Genomic DNA, 16765 nt, shown 5'->3' on the forward strand with positions numbered 1-16765 from the left:
TCACAGATTATTTTCTTTTGGAAAATGTGTATCCCTTGTTTTAGTGCACAGAATGATCTGGCAAGAATCAGCTGCTCTCAAAGTAATAATATGTAACATTTCTGGATCAAATATCTAAGAAAATATTAGAATAGATTGTACTTTATTGATCCCACAATGGGGAAATTCAACTGTCACAGCAGCAAAAACAGAAGCAGAAGGTGTGAATATGAATTACAGGAAAAAAATGTAGTTTGAATGAAAAATATAAATACAGATCAAGATTTATATAAAATCCTCAACATTTGTTATAGATTTTGTTAAATTCTATACTTGGATTGTCCCAAATGTTTCCAGCAATATTCCAACCCAGATAAATATGTCATTTTAAGGTAGCCATGGGTTTTATTTGGTTGCCTCTCAATGGCATCATATTCCTTTAAACCACTCCAGTTACTCTAACTTCTTAAGAAACACAGGAAACACCGGATGATATGTCAAAAGGTAACTGTTAATCATACAATGTCACAGAATTAATATGAATTATAGAGTTTTACTACACATGGATGGAGTCGCATCAGATAGATTTTCATGGTGGTTGTTTAACAATGAAGACAGCAACTCCCATGATCCCATGCAACGCCACAACATCATTGAAATCCGTCTTTTGTTAATAGCCATGTTTCTATTAAAGTTGGAGCGACTTTGAAGTGAAATTTTGAAATGTCAAATTAAAGAAAATATGAATTAGGGACATATCCATCAACTGGTTTAGAGCAATAAACAAAGCTGCATAAATGTAGATGGCAGTGTAATGTATCGCTGTAGGCTAATCCATCAGTAAACAGTAGAAGAAGAAGAAGAAGAGAGAAAACAACAACAAAAACAGGTTGCTAATTGGAAAACTTTGCCCACCAATGAGAGAAATATCAGGAATTAACTGACGTGTTCTTTCATGTCAGAGCGGAAACAGCTGATCAGTCATGTGAGTTTGCTACATCAGAATTTATTCAGAAAAAGTGTTTCCATCTCCCATTTAGCACATTAACTATTTTTTGAAGACTAAAATCACCTCAAGTGAGCTTAAAAAGCGTTAATGCGCTTTTTGCTTTTTCTCATGCAAATCTTCAAAGTGTGCGTAGAAATTTGTTCCCCCGAGCAGCAGAAATAACGTACTGTGCTTTTAAACCACAGCAGTTTAGCTTTAACCTAAAAAAGAGAAGGCGCTGGTGGGTTGCTTTAGATTAAATGGAAAATAATTTATGGATCCATTGAGAAAGAGCTGAAATGAGCTCCTCAGTTTTTCAGTTTCACCTCACCTCAGCTCCTCCTGCTTTTGCTGTTATTTTACGCTTGACTTTTGCTACACCCCTGGTATGTCTGAGATCTGCAAATGTGTGAGATGATCTGCACCTTAAGGTTTTCTTTGCCCTACGCCGAAGCACCTGAGTATACCAAGCCGTGTACTGCAACAACTTCCAACAAGAAAAACAGAAAGTATGCAAAATGTGAAATGTAATTAAATTAGTTTATTACAAAGTGAAATGTATCAATAGTTAAGAAGTGACATTTGTAACATTAATGAGGCTGTGAATGAGTGGAAAAGAAAACCATATACTGGTAATATCAGAAGCAATATTCATTGATCTGACATATGAATACTAAATATCCACTTTTCTTGACTTCCACTCTCTCAGGCCTCAGCGTTGTAAACAGAAAGGTCAGAGGCCAAGGTCACATACAGTTCCCATGGAAACTGATTGACAGGTCTCTTGTCCTTTCCCTGCTGACCTCTGCCCTCCCTGATCATCTGCTGGACATCCTCGTCGTCAAGGATACGGATGAGGTCGCCCTCGGGGTCGCGGTAGTTCAAGGCGATGTCATCCACCTTGAAGACGTTCCTGGACAGAGACAAGGACAGGGACAGAGTGACTTCAGACTGTTTTCAGATGTTTTAAAACCCATAAATGTTTCCATTTTTACTCTTAATATATCCCAGTAGGCAGACTCAGGTTCAAACCTGAACAATACAAATATTGAAGAATCTCCAAAAGGGTCTCCAAAAAGGAAATAAAAGGAGGTTAAAGCTGCTTTGTATCACAATTACTTAAATAAAGAACCATCACACCTTCTGGAGACCGTGTCAGAGGCCACACTGGTGTCCTGCCAAATATAAATCTGAGAGATGCAAACTGACCACAAAGAGATGCAAAATGACCCCCAAAAGATAAAAAAAATATACAAAAAAAAAAACCCCACAAAGACCTCAAAGAGACACAAAACAACCACAAAACAGCAAATAAAAAAGACACAAAATGACCTCAAAGGGACCAAAAAAATGACGGCAGGGACAAAAAAATCCTCAGACACAAAACTTTTGCAAGGAGACGCAATATGACTAAATAATATATGATCAAATGACACAAAAAAAGACAAAAAAAGACACAAAATGACCTCAGACACAAAGCTATTGCAAGATGCCACATAATTATTATCCAAGGACATAAAATAACGACATCAAAAAAAGCACAGTGACCTTGAAGAGACAAAAAAAGACACAAAAAACCTTAGGCACAAAACTAATGTCAGGGGACACTAAATGACTACCAAAGGAGGCAAAAAAACGACAAAAAAGGCACAAATTGACCCAGAAGAGACACTAGATTACTAAAAAAGGACACAAAAAAAACACAGGAACAAAATTTAAAAACAAACACAAAAAGACTGTGTAGAGACACAAAATTACAAAAAAAAATAATAAAAAATAGCACATAATAGATGCAAAAAAGAGGCAAAGTCAGTGAGTGTTGCTCATAGGTAGCCTTTTGCGTGTCTGATTTTCTCATAATCCACCCATGGTTGTAATCAATAATCATGTAAATACACAAAAAATAAGTTCAAATTTCTACATGGAAAAACATGAGACAGCAATTGAGATGTAGCTTAAATATAGCTGTTTAAACATATTTACACGTAGAGAAACACTAACCTCTGAAATAAAATAAAAAAATTTAAACGTTACAACTGTTTATTTACGCTGCATCAACATATTTTCATGTAACAACTTTCAACCTCCATTATTAGTAATCCTGAAGCTGATTCAGTTCTCAGAGGACAAAAAAAGATATGAGACCCAGGGCACGCAGAGAGGTGGAGCAGTGTGTACTTTTTTTTTCATTTCCCATTTTATTTGGTCTTAATTTTATGAGGTTTTGCATTTTACTCGTCATTATTGTGTGAGGGTTCTTATTCACACTGCTCTATGAGGATAAATATGCCTTTCAATGTTTTGTTATTTTTTTTATTAAGTAGTTGTTTACTTTAATGTAAAAAGCAATAAAGATATTTAATGAAGACATTATGAGAAACCTCTTCACCATTCTTCCAGTGAAGGAAATGACTGCCCCCACATGGCTTTTGTTGATATATTACAGTTTAATTAAAATTTTGCAGCGGGAATTATCACCACGAAAAACATGTGCTAGACCAAAGGAAATGGGTAATAAGTGTCGATATGAAGTTACCACTTTCTTCTAATATATTCACTTTTTTTATGTTTGTGTCGAGGAATTAATAAGGAGAGAAAAAACAGAACTAGAGAGACACATTCACAGTTTGAGGTTTTCTGCAGGATTCCTGGAGGCATAACATGATGGAGTGTTACATCTTATGAAGGACACGCAAGGAGATATTCAAAGTCACCTCCTGCCACCAGCAATAAAAGGACAAGTGGCTCTTTATCTTTAGAGGACATGCTTTTACAGTCTCAGTCCTGTAGAGATAAGCAGCAGATCCAGATCTCTTTCTTATACCAGTAGAACAGGTCACAATGTATACAATTATGCATACTCTGATATAAAAATAGTGTCAGTGTTGAGTAGTATCACCAGCAGCAGCATCTCTGCTCGTAACAGCTGATGCAACACTGGTAGTGTGAGTGTGATTAAATGTGTTAAAACATGTTGTTGACAATCTTATAAGCTTAAAATTACACACACAAAAAAGCAAAAATCAGTCATTAGAATGGCACTCTGATAGAGCAAAGTTTCGACACACAACTATTGTAAGGAGACACAAAACAACAACAAAAAAGCTTCAAAATGACCCTGAAGAGACACAAAATTACCACAGAAACGACGACAAAAAAGACACAAATTGACCTTGAAGAAACACAGAAAACAAAAAAGACACAAAACATCCTCACACACAACAACAAAAAGGACACAAAATGACCCAGAAGAGACACACAATCACCCCACAAAAAAAGGCACAAAACTATTTAAAGGAAACACAAAATGACTGAAGAGACACAAAATTACCACAAAAGAGCCATAAAACAACAAAAAGAATTTACCACAAAATAGATGAAAAAAAGACACAAAACATCCTCAGACTTAGATCTACTGCAAGGAGACACAAAATGACTATCCATGGACACAAGAAACGACAACAAAAATGACCCAGAAGTGTCACAAAATTACCAAAAAAAAAAGCAACAAAACGAGAGAGTCAAGGTCAGTGAGTCTTGCTCATAGGTAGGAGGGGAGGTGGGGCCTTTTGCATGTCTGATTTTTTCATAATCCACCCATGGTTTTAATCAATAATTATGTTAATACATACGATCAATGGTGCATTCATGTGCTCCCCAGATTTTTGCAATGTGGAAACAACACTGACGAAACAAAGGAGAATTTTGTTGCTCAAAACTTTTTAACACATTGAGAGCTTCTGCATTTGTGTGACAACAAAGGGCAAAGGAAACTGTTCAGGTGAGCCAGTTTAGACTCATTTATACTTGAGGCAAGTTGACATATTTAAATATATTTCATCACCAATAGTTTAGCAACATTTACAGTTGCTACACTCCTTCAACATTTCTTTTATCCTCCCTCTTTCTTGTTTAAAAAAAGGAATCCTCTCTCTTTTCTTTTCCTGCTCACTATCTCCGCCACCACCACCCTCTCCTCCTTCTCCTTCCTCTCCTCCCCCGTGCTCTCTTCTCTCCCTCTCCCCTTTATCAGTGCTCAGCCATATTAAAACTCAAGACCAGGGTCTCATCCATCCTTCTCCAGGGCACAATAGACCCGAACACAGAAAAACAATAATGAGAAGATAAGCGGAAGAAATGAACTGATTATGAATGGGGAGGGCTAATCATCATAGTGCTCACCTATCTAAATTACCAGATAATGAGAGATAGAGGGATAGGGAGAATGAAAGAGAAAAAGACAGAGAAGAGCAGATATGATAGTGTAATGAGCATATGCATCCGGTGATGGTGCTGTGGGAGGAGGGGGGGTCTGAGGTCCCACAGGAACTAATTTGACGAGCAGTGATGATGGGCAACTGGCAATTTGTAGGTTTGCAGTGCAGAACAGTTAAATATGCTGCCCCTCAGGGCAAGCCAGTAAATGAATGGACTTTTACTCATCCGTGTTTGTCCTGGAACAAACACACAGAAAATATCGAGGCAGTGAAATGCTGAAAGTGTGGTCACAAAGGTCAGCAATCATGTACAACTCCAGGAGAATCACTCAGCATGCAAAATCTGCCCTGCTGTACAGAGATTTAAGAATAAATCACTTTAATTTGAGATTTAAATCAACTTCTTGTAAAGTCTAATTTATTAAAATCGCTTCAGGACAAACATGTTGAACATTTCATAAGTGTTTTAAAAAGCTGAGATGAAAGATCGGAAGAGAACAATTAGTACTTTATCATTGATGTAATTCTAATAGGACAGTAGTTATATAACTGGGAAAAGAAAACACAAGACTGTTAATGTGATTATGATGTGAAAAATAGTGGAATTGTCACATACTTCACTGCCTCCCATTCAAGCTTTCATCAAATATGTCGGTTTTATCTTCCATTATAACATTTTTTTTAAAACCGCTGTAATTCACTCACAGGTGTGAGGTTGCATACGATCACTTCCCTTCACAGCTAAACAACATTCAGCTCTTAACACCCACTAAAATTGATCCTCCCATTTCTCTCAATGACTGTTTCTCACATGGGTGTAAATCAAATAAAAACAAAGCAGAAAACACACACTTTTAAATGTCCATCATATCTTTTGTTTCTCCTTTAAAATGGCTCCACTGTTACTAAAAAAGGAAAGTGATGGCAAGTTAGAGAGAGGTCTAGAATTTGGTGTACACCCACCTCATGCGAGACAGCAGGTCCTTGTGCGTCGGCTGGATAGTGAGGTCCTCTTGAACACACACGTCTCTGTAAGAAGGAACATGCAATCACCCACTTAAAGCAGATTCGCTAAGTTTAGACTGGCCACTATTTGGAAGCCTGAAACATCAGTTATGAGATTTGAAACAATGATTTTCACTCATGTTTACTCAATAAAAATATCCAAAAACAATTATTCCATTTCAAAGACTCTTAAAGATTGCTGCAAGGTATAATCTCAACTTTTAGAGGCACTGGTTTGGCTAAAACTGTCCAGAAGATCAAATCAAACTTGAAGTGTGGGGTGCTGCTATGCCTGAGGAGCCTTATTGTGCCATGTCTTTGTGTGTAAGTAACTAATGGGGACAACAATTATTGAAATTGCTCCAATATCAAACGAGAACGCTGCAGCCAGCAGCCACGAAATAGACTGCAGTGTAATTGCTCAGAGCAATTACGCACCGTCGATGCACTTCCACTAAAATGTGCTTGTTTTTGCCACCAGTGGTTCAGATTGTTTTTGTAAGTGTCTGACACTTATAGGCAGCAAGAGGTGATTTCTTGGCTGAAGACAGTTTTGGAAAAGTGAGTGAGAGTTTGTTGTTTTGGAGCACAGTAAATGTTTGTCTTATCTGCACAATATTGAATGTCAGAATGACACTTGCAAGAACAATCTGAGCCTATCAGTGGCAAAAACAAGCACTTTTAGTGGGTCAAAAGTTTGGGGTCACTTAGAAATGTCCTTATTTTTGAAAGAAAAGCTCAATTTTTAAAATCAAAATAACATAGACATATAGTCCAGACTTTGTTAATGTGGTAAATGACTAGTAAAGCTGGAAACGGCTGATTTTCTTGAGAAATGTCTATTATATATCGTCATGTGCTCCAGTGGCACATTGTGTTAATCCATGTTTATAGTGTAGAAAGGCACATTGATCATTAAAACACCTGTGTGTTATGTTAGCACAGCTGAAACTGTTTTGTGCTGATTTCAGAAGCAATAAAATGATCCTTCCTCAGGCTGGTTGAGTTTGTAGAGGTAAAGTTGGAGATTTGTTAAAGGTTAAAACTATTATTTATACCCTTGTCAATGTCTTTACTATATTTTCGGTTAATTTTGTAACTCATTTCATGAATAAAACAGTTTGTTTTCATGGAAAACAACAAAGACATTGTCTGGGTGACCCCAAACGTTAGAGCAGTAGTATACATTGATGGTGTACAATTTCACCAAGCGATTATGTTATGGCGTGTTTCGTTATAGAACTCTTGATTAATACTGACTATTAGTCACTAAGACACAAAAACATGGGAAATTAAGTAAAAAACAAAACAAACAGCAGGTCCCTTTATTTTCCAGTTCAATCTGTTCTTTTGTTTATGAGGTCTAAAGTTCAAGTGGGGAGAATGTAAGTGTGGAAAAAGAATCTGTCACATTATCTAAAGATAACACTCATTAACTCATCAATATGAGATTAGTGATTAATCTCATATACACTAACATGCACTCAGTGACCCTTAAAACAGACCTGGTTTGGACTCCAGAGGGGGTGAGCAGGAAGCAGTGCAGGCAGCTGTAGGCGGGGCCTCCACTGTCACCTTCTAGGTCACTGTCTGGGAGGGGCTTAATGATCTTCACAAAGGATTGTGGGAAAATACCTGTCTGATTGTTCACCGTGCCCTGAGGAGGAGAGGAGAGGAGAGGAGAGGAGAGGAGAGGAGAGGAGAGGAGAGGAGAGGAGAGGAGAGGAGAGGAGAGGAGAGGAGAGGAGAGGGATAAGGAGGTGATGAGAAATAGCTAATAAGTAGAAACCCTGAGGATGGAGTGATGAGATGGATCGATGATTTAAAGAGAGAGAAACACAATAAAGCAGCAGGGACGTGCATCGAGAGAGAAGTTGCCCAGAATAATTAGTCTGTTCATAATATGCTGCTGATGTTACGAGTACTCAACACAACCGTGCAGCCTTTCTTACAACACCCTGGTGTCTGAGTGTGTGCATGTGTGTGTCTGAATAAACGCGCACAGCAGCACAAGGCAACAGCTTTGTGTAAAAAAGATCCACATGAGCAGGCAGGCAACAGTAAAATATCTTGTAATTTGTGGCATAAAGAGACAGTTCATGGAAAAATCCAAAATACACAACCTTTTTCTTGGCTCTAGTGCTATTTATTAATGTAGATCGTTTTAGTGTTGGACATATTGCCTATAGAGATCTCTGCCTTCTCTCAAATAAAATTAGAATAAATGGGTATCTTGAGTAACCAGGTCATGGTTCCTGGAATGCGACAATGCATTTGAGTTTTTTAGATGTATTTTCATTTTGGTGATAAACAGATCAGTTACGGAAACTTCCTTTTCTTCTAAATCAAACAGCCTTTTTATGTTGCCTTTTCCATCTCACTGCCACATTAAACTGCAGAGTTGTCCAGTGAAATCGCTAACTTTAGCTATTAGCACTTGCAACACTATTCCTGTGACTATTTTAAGATTGCCATGCAGCGACAGCTTTCTGCAAGTTGCCATTCTTAACCTGACAGACGTTTGCTTGACGAAGTAGCCAAGTAGTGTATTAATTACAAGCTACTGACAGTGAAAATATCTTAATTGGCGGTGACAATGAATTGCATGCATTATGTTTTAATCTTACTTTCTGTGGCAACACAAAATGTTCTTGATTTTGCATTCAATGGGCAACAGTTGAGCACATTGAGCAAGCATGCTCTTCAGTATAGAAGTATAGCTGTTGACCGGCAGTTGTTTTCGGTTAGCATTGCAGAATTACAATTGTATCGTTCATAGAGTTTTAAAGCTAAGCTAACATCAGCTTTCGCCTAAACAGTAATCAGTAAAACTAACTAAATGAACGAAATGATGTGCAGAATAAATTAATGGAAAATTATAAAGAAAAAACATATGTAACGTGGTTGTTTCCTGCACATCATAATGCTTTTGTTGAGACTGGTCTCCCCTCAAAAATGTCAATATAATATGGCGTTTGTACAGGCAGCAAAATACGACTCATATTTTCCTTGTGGACCTTCCTCAACCGCCATCTTATTGACGGAGTAGTAGTGATTCACGGCGAAGAGGTTAAACGTTGGATGCAACACTCTGGGAGGGTAGGAGGGGAGGTGGATGAGTTGAACAAACGGCTGACCTTCATGTAAATCAAAAGTACTTACGTTTTTTAAGTAACTTATGTGGCTCTCATCACCCTCGCAACTACTTCTCTTCCAACCAGGGCATTTTTGTCCTAAACTTAAGTCAGTGCTTTTGTAGCTTAAATTCACAGGAATTGCAGCCTTAGTTTAAACCGTATGTGTATGTATAATGACCTGTGTGCTATTTTCAAATCGCTCGGCTGTACCGTGAGCTATGAAACGCTCATATGGGTCATTTTGACAATCGATCATATGTGTTGTTATGGGTGGTGTTGATAAATGTTCTATTCTGTTGTTTAGGTTGAAGATCTTGTTGCTTTTGGTGCATGTTCGGCCATTTAAAACGATCGCTTTTAGTTCATTTGAGCCTTAAAGCTTGTTTCTTTCTCATCACTCTCGTCCTGCCCCTGAGCTTTCACAAAAGCTGCTAATCCAACAGAAAGCTTTTTTCATTTTCTCTGGGAACCTTGGTATTGTTCAGGTTTCTCTCCGATGGTGTGTTTGAAACATTCACCTTGATGCACCAGTCTGCCAGTTGGATTTGTCACGTTTTCCACCCACAGCCGCTCTGTCCACTGACTAAATCAAAGGCACTCAGTCAACTTTTCACAAGTTCTAAGTGTTGCATTAACCTCACCCACCCCTAAAAACAAAACACTTACTACAGGCATGGACTCAAAGTTGCCAAAAAGGTGTTCTGCATTGTTGTATAAGGATTAGTAAATTATCAGTGTTTTCTGTTACAATTTTTGGATCTTTCTAGAAAGCCAGGGGCAAGATAAGTGCATCGTCCTCCTCCTCCATGTTGATTCTCACTCTCTCTCCCACCATATCAGCTTCCACCTCCTCCCTCTCTTTCTCTCTCTTTCTCTCTCTCTCTCTCTCTCTCTCTCTCTCTCTCTCCCTCCCTCTCACCCACTCCCGGCTTCTCTCTCTCACACTCCATCTCAACACCTTACACAATTTTATCAAACACATTCCCTGACCTTTCTTTAACCACCAGTGTTCCAGTGTTGCATTTTATGTTGAGGAGCTAATTAAAATGTCCCACATCCCGTTTTTGGCGCGTGACACAAGCGGCGTGTAATAAGGACATTTTGTTCACTAAGTAATTGTACCTCTAAAGGAAACTGGAGCAGGGCAAGAGATACTTTATGGTCACTGTACTCAGCTGCTGCCATATTGGGATGTCACGATTTTTAATCTTTCTTTTTTTACGCTTTATCATAGTCTGTAATTAACTTTTTGACTGCTGCGACTTGTGAAGGAACTGTTTGGTGTATTTTCTTGAAACATTTGATACTAAAAAACAAACAAGGAAACATGGAATTGGAAATATACACTCTATTGCGTTAACATTAACTAAATGGTTAGGTTTAGGCACCAAAGCTACATGGTTAATGTTTCTTAAAATTATATATTGATATTTCTCTTTATAGATATCATTCTTGGTGTGGACAACCCTTTATTCTCATTTATTTCTCCACTCAATTTTTATGTTTCTCTCCATCTCTAATTTCATTCTACATATCTGCTCTTTCTCTCCGCTCTCTCCCTCTATCCCCCTTTCCCTCTATTTTTCTCCTTCTCTCCATCTTTCTTTGTCTCTCTCACATTACTTTTATTTTCTTCATCTCTTGCCATTTCTCTTCCTCCATCACTCTCCTCTTTCTTCTCCTCCCCCGTCCCAATCAAGATGCCTCCCTCTCTCTTTCCATTTTTGTTCTTTTCTTGGCTTATTTCTCTCTCCCCCTCCACCTCTGCTCTATCTTTCCCATCCCTCTCATCTGTCTTTCGCTGCCTTACACTCTCCCACTCATTCTCCCTCCCTCTCTCCTTCTCTACTTTTTTTTCTCTCTCTCTCCCTCTCTCTCTCTTTCTCTCCCCCTCCCTCTCCCACTCTCTTTCTCTCTCTCTCTGTTCTTACCTCCAGCCAGTCTGCGTTGACTCGTTGCAGCAGGAAGATCACCTCTCCCTTCTTCAGGTTCAACTCTGCCTTGCCGTTGCCGCGAAAGTCAAATATCACCTGGGACACACACGCAGAAGAAACCACACGCACACACACACACAAGTCAGTAAGAGGAGAGAGGAACGAGAGAGGAGACAGACGGACAAATTCAACACAAAGAGAGAAGAGACGGTGAGAGCAGACAGGTAAAACACACTTTTTGTTCAATGGAGAATATTGTGAAAGTGTATAAGTAAGAGAGAGAAAGAGCCAGAGAGAGAGAGAGAGAGAGAGAGAGAGAGAGAGAGTAAGAATGGATGCTTTTTTATCTGTTTGACAAAGTTAAGATTTGTGAGAAAAATTAGAGAATTGATGCACAAAAGGAGTTTGGAGCGTGAGAGGAGAGAGCATGTTTGCATGTGGGTGTTATTGAGAGAAAGTGAAAGGATGCAAGAGAAAACAATGATGAATTTATCCACTTCAAGAAGTCAAGATTTGTGAGGATGAAAGAATTGATAGGAAAAGGCGTGAACAAGTGACATGTGCATGAGAGAAAGAAAAAGTGAGAGAGTAATAGAAGTGAGAAAATTAGAGAGAAGGGATACAAGAGAAGGATCTTATCATGTGTTCTGTTATGCAGCTGTTTTGTTCTGTGTGTTTGGATGGAGCAGTTTCTGTATTTGCAACCAGTGTTATAGCTTTAAATAGCAGCACGGCACCCGTGCAAATGTTGAGACACCTGATGATTATCTACATTATCAAAAAATATGTAGATTAATATATGATATGTTGAAAAAAAAATGCCCATCACTGTCCCTCTGGGTGATGTCTTCAACCGTCTTGTTTTGCACGACCAACAGTCTAAAACCTAAAGATGTTAAATTTACAATGAGAAGCAGCTCATCTTCACATTTGAAGCACCAGCAAAGGCTTAAGATTAGGGTTACTAGATGACTGATTAATGACAGACTGATCAGTTATCTTAATCATGTAACCCTCCTGGCTAATCGAGGAACTGACTCACCAGTTCAGCACTACATTCATGAATGCATATGTAGTTTTGAGTGTATATGCAAAATGTACTGGACTTGCTCGTAACAACTTTTAGTGTGCAGCTGTGTAAGTATGTGAACGAGTGTGTGTGTGTGTCGATGGGAGACGAAGTAAAAAGCATGTACGAGGAGTTTGAAAAAGTGGTAGATGCAATGCAAGTGTGTGTGTGTGTGTGTGTGTGTGTGTGTGTGTGTGTGTGTGAGATGCTCGACCATCCTGGTTAGCATCAGTACATCTGGAATAAAAGCCTGCCAGAGATAAATTTGCATTTAAAGTAGAACTCAGTAGAGTCATTACAGATGCTTTAAACCTGTTCCTGTCCTTTTTGCAAAGAGACTCCTTGAACAGACAGGTGATAAAGTAGCCTATCACACATACTCACACAAGTTTTTGCAAATGCACAATCATACACACGAAACACACCAAAGCTACAATAATCTCTTCACTGAAATAGCACTTGCATTGTGCACGCTCTTGCTGGTATTCACCCACACACACGCAGACACACATACACACAAAATTAAGCAGCTTTGCACATACACACATTCTCGTTATCAATGTCAGCATGCATAGAAAGAAAGAGGGACAAAGAAAGAAAAGAAAGAAAGATGAGCAATTATATTGGACTGGGAAATTGGGGAGAGAATTGAAACCACAGTAGGAGAGGAATCACTAGAGACGATGAATCTGAAAGAGAATTGAAGAATCAGGAGAGGTACAGCGAGACCATAAAAAGAACGAGGAGCGGTTAAAGCAGTGGGAGGGAGGTGAAGAAAAGGAGGAGGAAGAAGAGGAGGAGGTGGAGGAGGAGGTGGTGGTGGAGGAGGAGATAAGAAAAGTTAAAGTTGTAACAGAGGTGCAGGGCTGCCGAGGGCTGATAGATCAGTTCAGTTTTCATGTGGTTGTTGCAGAAAGAGTGAAAGTGAGTGAGTGAGTGAGTGAGTGAGTGAGTATGAAAGAGTGCTTTCTTGTGCAATGAGTGTGGAGCGAATAAGTGAGATAAACTCTTATTTTTGTTCTTATCCATGATTTGTTAGTTTGATACCCATTGCTTTTTAGGATTCACCAATATTTTTTTACAAGTGGTCAGGCACAGTCTTGCCAAGATAAGGTGAAAACCACAGTTTTCACAGTGCACAAATTGTTGTCCAATTCAAGTTTCATTATATATTAGAATATTGACCATTTCTATGTAGTTATTCTAAAGTGTACTCTGTCAGGCTGCCAGCGGGTCGAAGTGCAACAAAATCGTGCATGTTCTCCAAAACATCCTTTGGCTCAGACTCAGATTTGCCTTCGATTTGAAGTCAGAACTCCATCAACCCAGTGCTATGCGGCTGCAGGCCCAAGCCGTTCTGCTGGGCCCTCTGGAGAGAAATGAGGCACAGGAGATCCAGAACCAGGACTGAGCCAGAAAGGCTGTCAGACCCTGCTGCAGTAAAATTATTTGCTTTCTAACAGCAGCCTGGTGCTGATGGAAACACTCACTTTTGTCTACAGGGGTGGTCAAACTCAACACAAAATCAAAGTTCCTTGTAGCTTTAAGTGTTCTTGAACATTGCAGGAGTTAATCAACCACTGGGGGCAACAAAGACTCCCTGAACAGCTATTTAGAAATGTCAAAAATGCAAAACAGAAGAGGAGCAACGCAGATATCCATTTACAATAAACAAAGCATGGACTGCAGACAACGGCTGCAGCTCCAGATTCATCAGCCTTCTGCTTTTTGCATCACATTCACTACCTGCTTACTTCCCTTTTGCATGAATCTGGCATGGGGAAAAAAATCACTGAAGTAATGACTATTGATGAAAAAATGCTACACAGATTGCATCAAAAATTGGGTTAAATATGTTGAAAAACCAAAAAGGAGCATAATTTACAGCAAATGTTCAAGTGAGCATGTATCTGTGTGGGATGAACAACTGCATATGCAAGTGTGTGTGTCCAAAGAAAATGAGACAAAGGCTGATGGCAGATTAATGAAGCTGGGGAGTGAGGGAGCTGGCTGGATTAACAATCCATTGAGATTATTCTAACCCTGAGGACTCACACAACCCACGTGCACACACATACACACACTTTTTGAATTTGGGGCTGCTATTTTTAATGCATTATTCCAGACGCTGTTTTATTATAGTGTTGACCCGCCGTTGGCAGTAATTCATAGATGATGTGAAAATGTGTTTGAGGCGATAAGCTACTATCTCCAACACAAGCACCAAATATGATGTGACAAAGCAATTCCCCTTCTCTCTACACTTCCTTTCATCTCTCCTCACCATCATTGTTCCACCTCTTCATCCCCTTTACTTCTCGATTTCTCTTTGTCTCTGTTTCAGTCAGTTTGTTTTATATAATGTGTTCTTGTTTTGTCCTCTCTGTCTTCCTCTGAGTTTAGCCAACTAATTAAGTCGCTGACCTGATGAGAGAATTATAACAACTTGCTTGCTGTGGGCAACACAGTCGTTGAGCATCAGTGTTTTTGAGCATATACAACTTTTGGCATATGGTAAGCAAAAATAAGTTAACTTTAGGATGAGTAAAAGGTAAAAAAATAAAAATAAAAATAAAAAAACGAAGACTTGCAACTTTGTCATTGTGACACATTATATACACTGCAAAGAAATGCAATAAATGCTTAGTGTGATAACTCATAGAATCAAAACTTCATACAGTAGATTGAAAATACAATGATCTTCCAGATCATCATTAAGCTCTGTTAGCCAATTTGTGATTGCAAAGGGAATGCATTTGTCCACCCCCCTGACATTATTTTTATCCATTGAGGTAGCTGCTACATGTAGGAATCATTTAATTTAAGGCCGTTAAAGAAATGTGCAGATTTAAGAGTTCTGTAAATCGACTTGTAGCAACCTGAAGCTGCAGCAAGTCCCATTTTCTATGTTTATGGATTTATTTGGCTAGCAGTTGAATGTAGAAAAATGATGTCCCAAATCTAAACCTGCTTACAAAGCTCTGATTGGTGGGTTGTTGTATTACCTTTTTAAACAGCTGTCAATTGCATTAAATAACAAGAACAATAAATGTGTAGTTAGTCCCATCCAGATCTCAGGACTCATCAGCTACAGTATTAGTCTAACAATGACTTAGCCTCTGGGGACCAGGGAAAAAAAAATACTTTGTTACTTTATAAAGACTTTCTCTTTTGTGTGTCATTTTTACAGTCCAGTTCCCAATGCAAGGCAGAGCCAGTTTAGCTTAACCGGCTAAGCTAGTAAAAGGTTAAATCGTCATCAGACGGTAGATGGGTTCCAAGATTAAATTTCAACCAATGCATTCCTCCTCTTTTACTCACCACCCTGACGTTTTACCTGCGGTCAACCAAAGCACACTCAAACACTATTGTTCAATACTACTCGGACTACAAATGGACTACAAACAGAAACAAACAGAAGAAGATGCGACAGAGATAACAGTAAAGTCAGGGATATGTCAATGATACTGTCCCATACAGCCCTGTGTGTTTGTTCCATTGGTGTGCAGATCCTTTAAAACTCAAAGATGTTGGCTGAAAACTGTTCCTCTGACCAAAGTGTTTTACACTACATGCGTTGTTTAATGTTAAAGCAATTCTTTACTAAATGCACTACCTTATGAACCAAAGAGAATCTGTAAAAATGCATGATAAAACATATAGAAGAGGCAGAGAAACCAGTTTCTCTAGCCACAGCAGTATCAATAAACCAGAATTCAGCTTGTGTCCTTACAAATCTGTCTTCAGTAACGTTCAGTAAACACAATGTCCTCCTCAATGACATTTTTGTAATTTGACCAGCCACGCAAAGCAGACTATTAGACTGTTATGTCCCCTCTCGTTATATATAGTTTAGCACACTGTAGTTTATCCAGAGCAGGTACTTTGTGTTGGTGTACCTCGTGTGCCCAGAAAAGGACCAGCATCTAAATGTAGCCACACAACCCTTGGGTTCAGCCGGCCCCAGGAGCAATCATCCGCTACAATTAGACTCGCGCCGACCCCGCCTTAATGAGCTTGTTAAACCCTCAGCTCGTTAGTCTGGCAATAGGGAGGTGGAGATGAGAATTGAGGGAGGGTTTTTTCACTCCCTGACGTTTAATGAACGTGAATATTTTTAAGTAGATGGCCCACTTCCTGGACGGCCTGGAGTGAAGGATCATAGTAGGATATGCATTTATATGCATTTAAGAAGGTTGCAGAGGTTGTGTGTGTATATCTTTACAGGTAACTTCTGCCTCTCAGCTGTCACACAGAGAGCGTACAGTATTATTTGGGCATGAGCAAACCCGAAGTTCTGTGTTAATCAAAAATATTTAAAGTCTATATACACAAAGCCCTAAAACACGAACCAACATATTATCTACTCATAATGTTATTGACACTCGAAAACCAATTGAAACCAATTTTGCTTGGTCAAGCTCAGAATATAAATA

The 16765-nt window shown here is 38.9% G+C and overlaps 2 protein-coding genes across 3 annotated transcripts in view; one reads left to right on the forward strand and one right to left on the reverse strand.

Annotated features, from left to right (window-relative positions):
- Nucleotides 1-886: 886 nt before the first annotated feature.
- The window catches only part of ncf4 (neutrophil cytosolic factor 4), a 39454-nt gene continuing 23575 nt past the window's right edge, over nucleotides 887-16765 (reverse strand). Inside the window, exons 7-10 of the mRNA XM_059333030.1 lie at nucleotides 11258-11356; nucleotides 7695-7846; nucleotides 6148-6213; nucleotides 887-1880 (exon numbers count right to left, since the gene is read on the reverse strand). Of these exons, the coding sequence (XP_059189013.1) occupies nucleotides 1673-1880; nucleotides 6148-6213; nucleotides 7695-7846; nucleotides 11258-11356 (525 nt within the window). The 3' untranslated portion in view covers nucleotides 887-1672. The remainder of the gene's footprint in view (nucleotides 1881-6147; nucleotides 6214-7694; nucleotides 7847-11257; nucleotides 11357-16765) is intronic.
- The window catches only part of pvalb7 (parvalbumin 7), a 46531-nt gene continuing 41114 nt past the window's right edge, over nucleotides 11349-16765 (forward strand). The window contains exon 1 of one of the 2 annotated variants that reach the window (XM_059333039.1): nucleotides 11349-11484. The gene's annotated coding sequence lies outside the window, so the exon portion shown is untranslated. The remainder of the gene's footprint in view (nucleotides 11485-16765) is intronic. The other variant, XM_059333047.1, reaches the window with a different exon arrangement.

This window comes from Centropristis striata, chromosome 1 (genome assembly GCF_030273125.1).
Source record: "Centropristis striata isolate RG_2023a ecotype Rhode Island chromosome 1, C.striata_1.0, whole genome shotgun sequence".
NCBI classification, from domain to species: Eukaryota; Metazoa; Chordata; class Actinopteri; order Perciformes; family Serranidae; genus Centropristis; species Centropristis striata.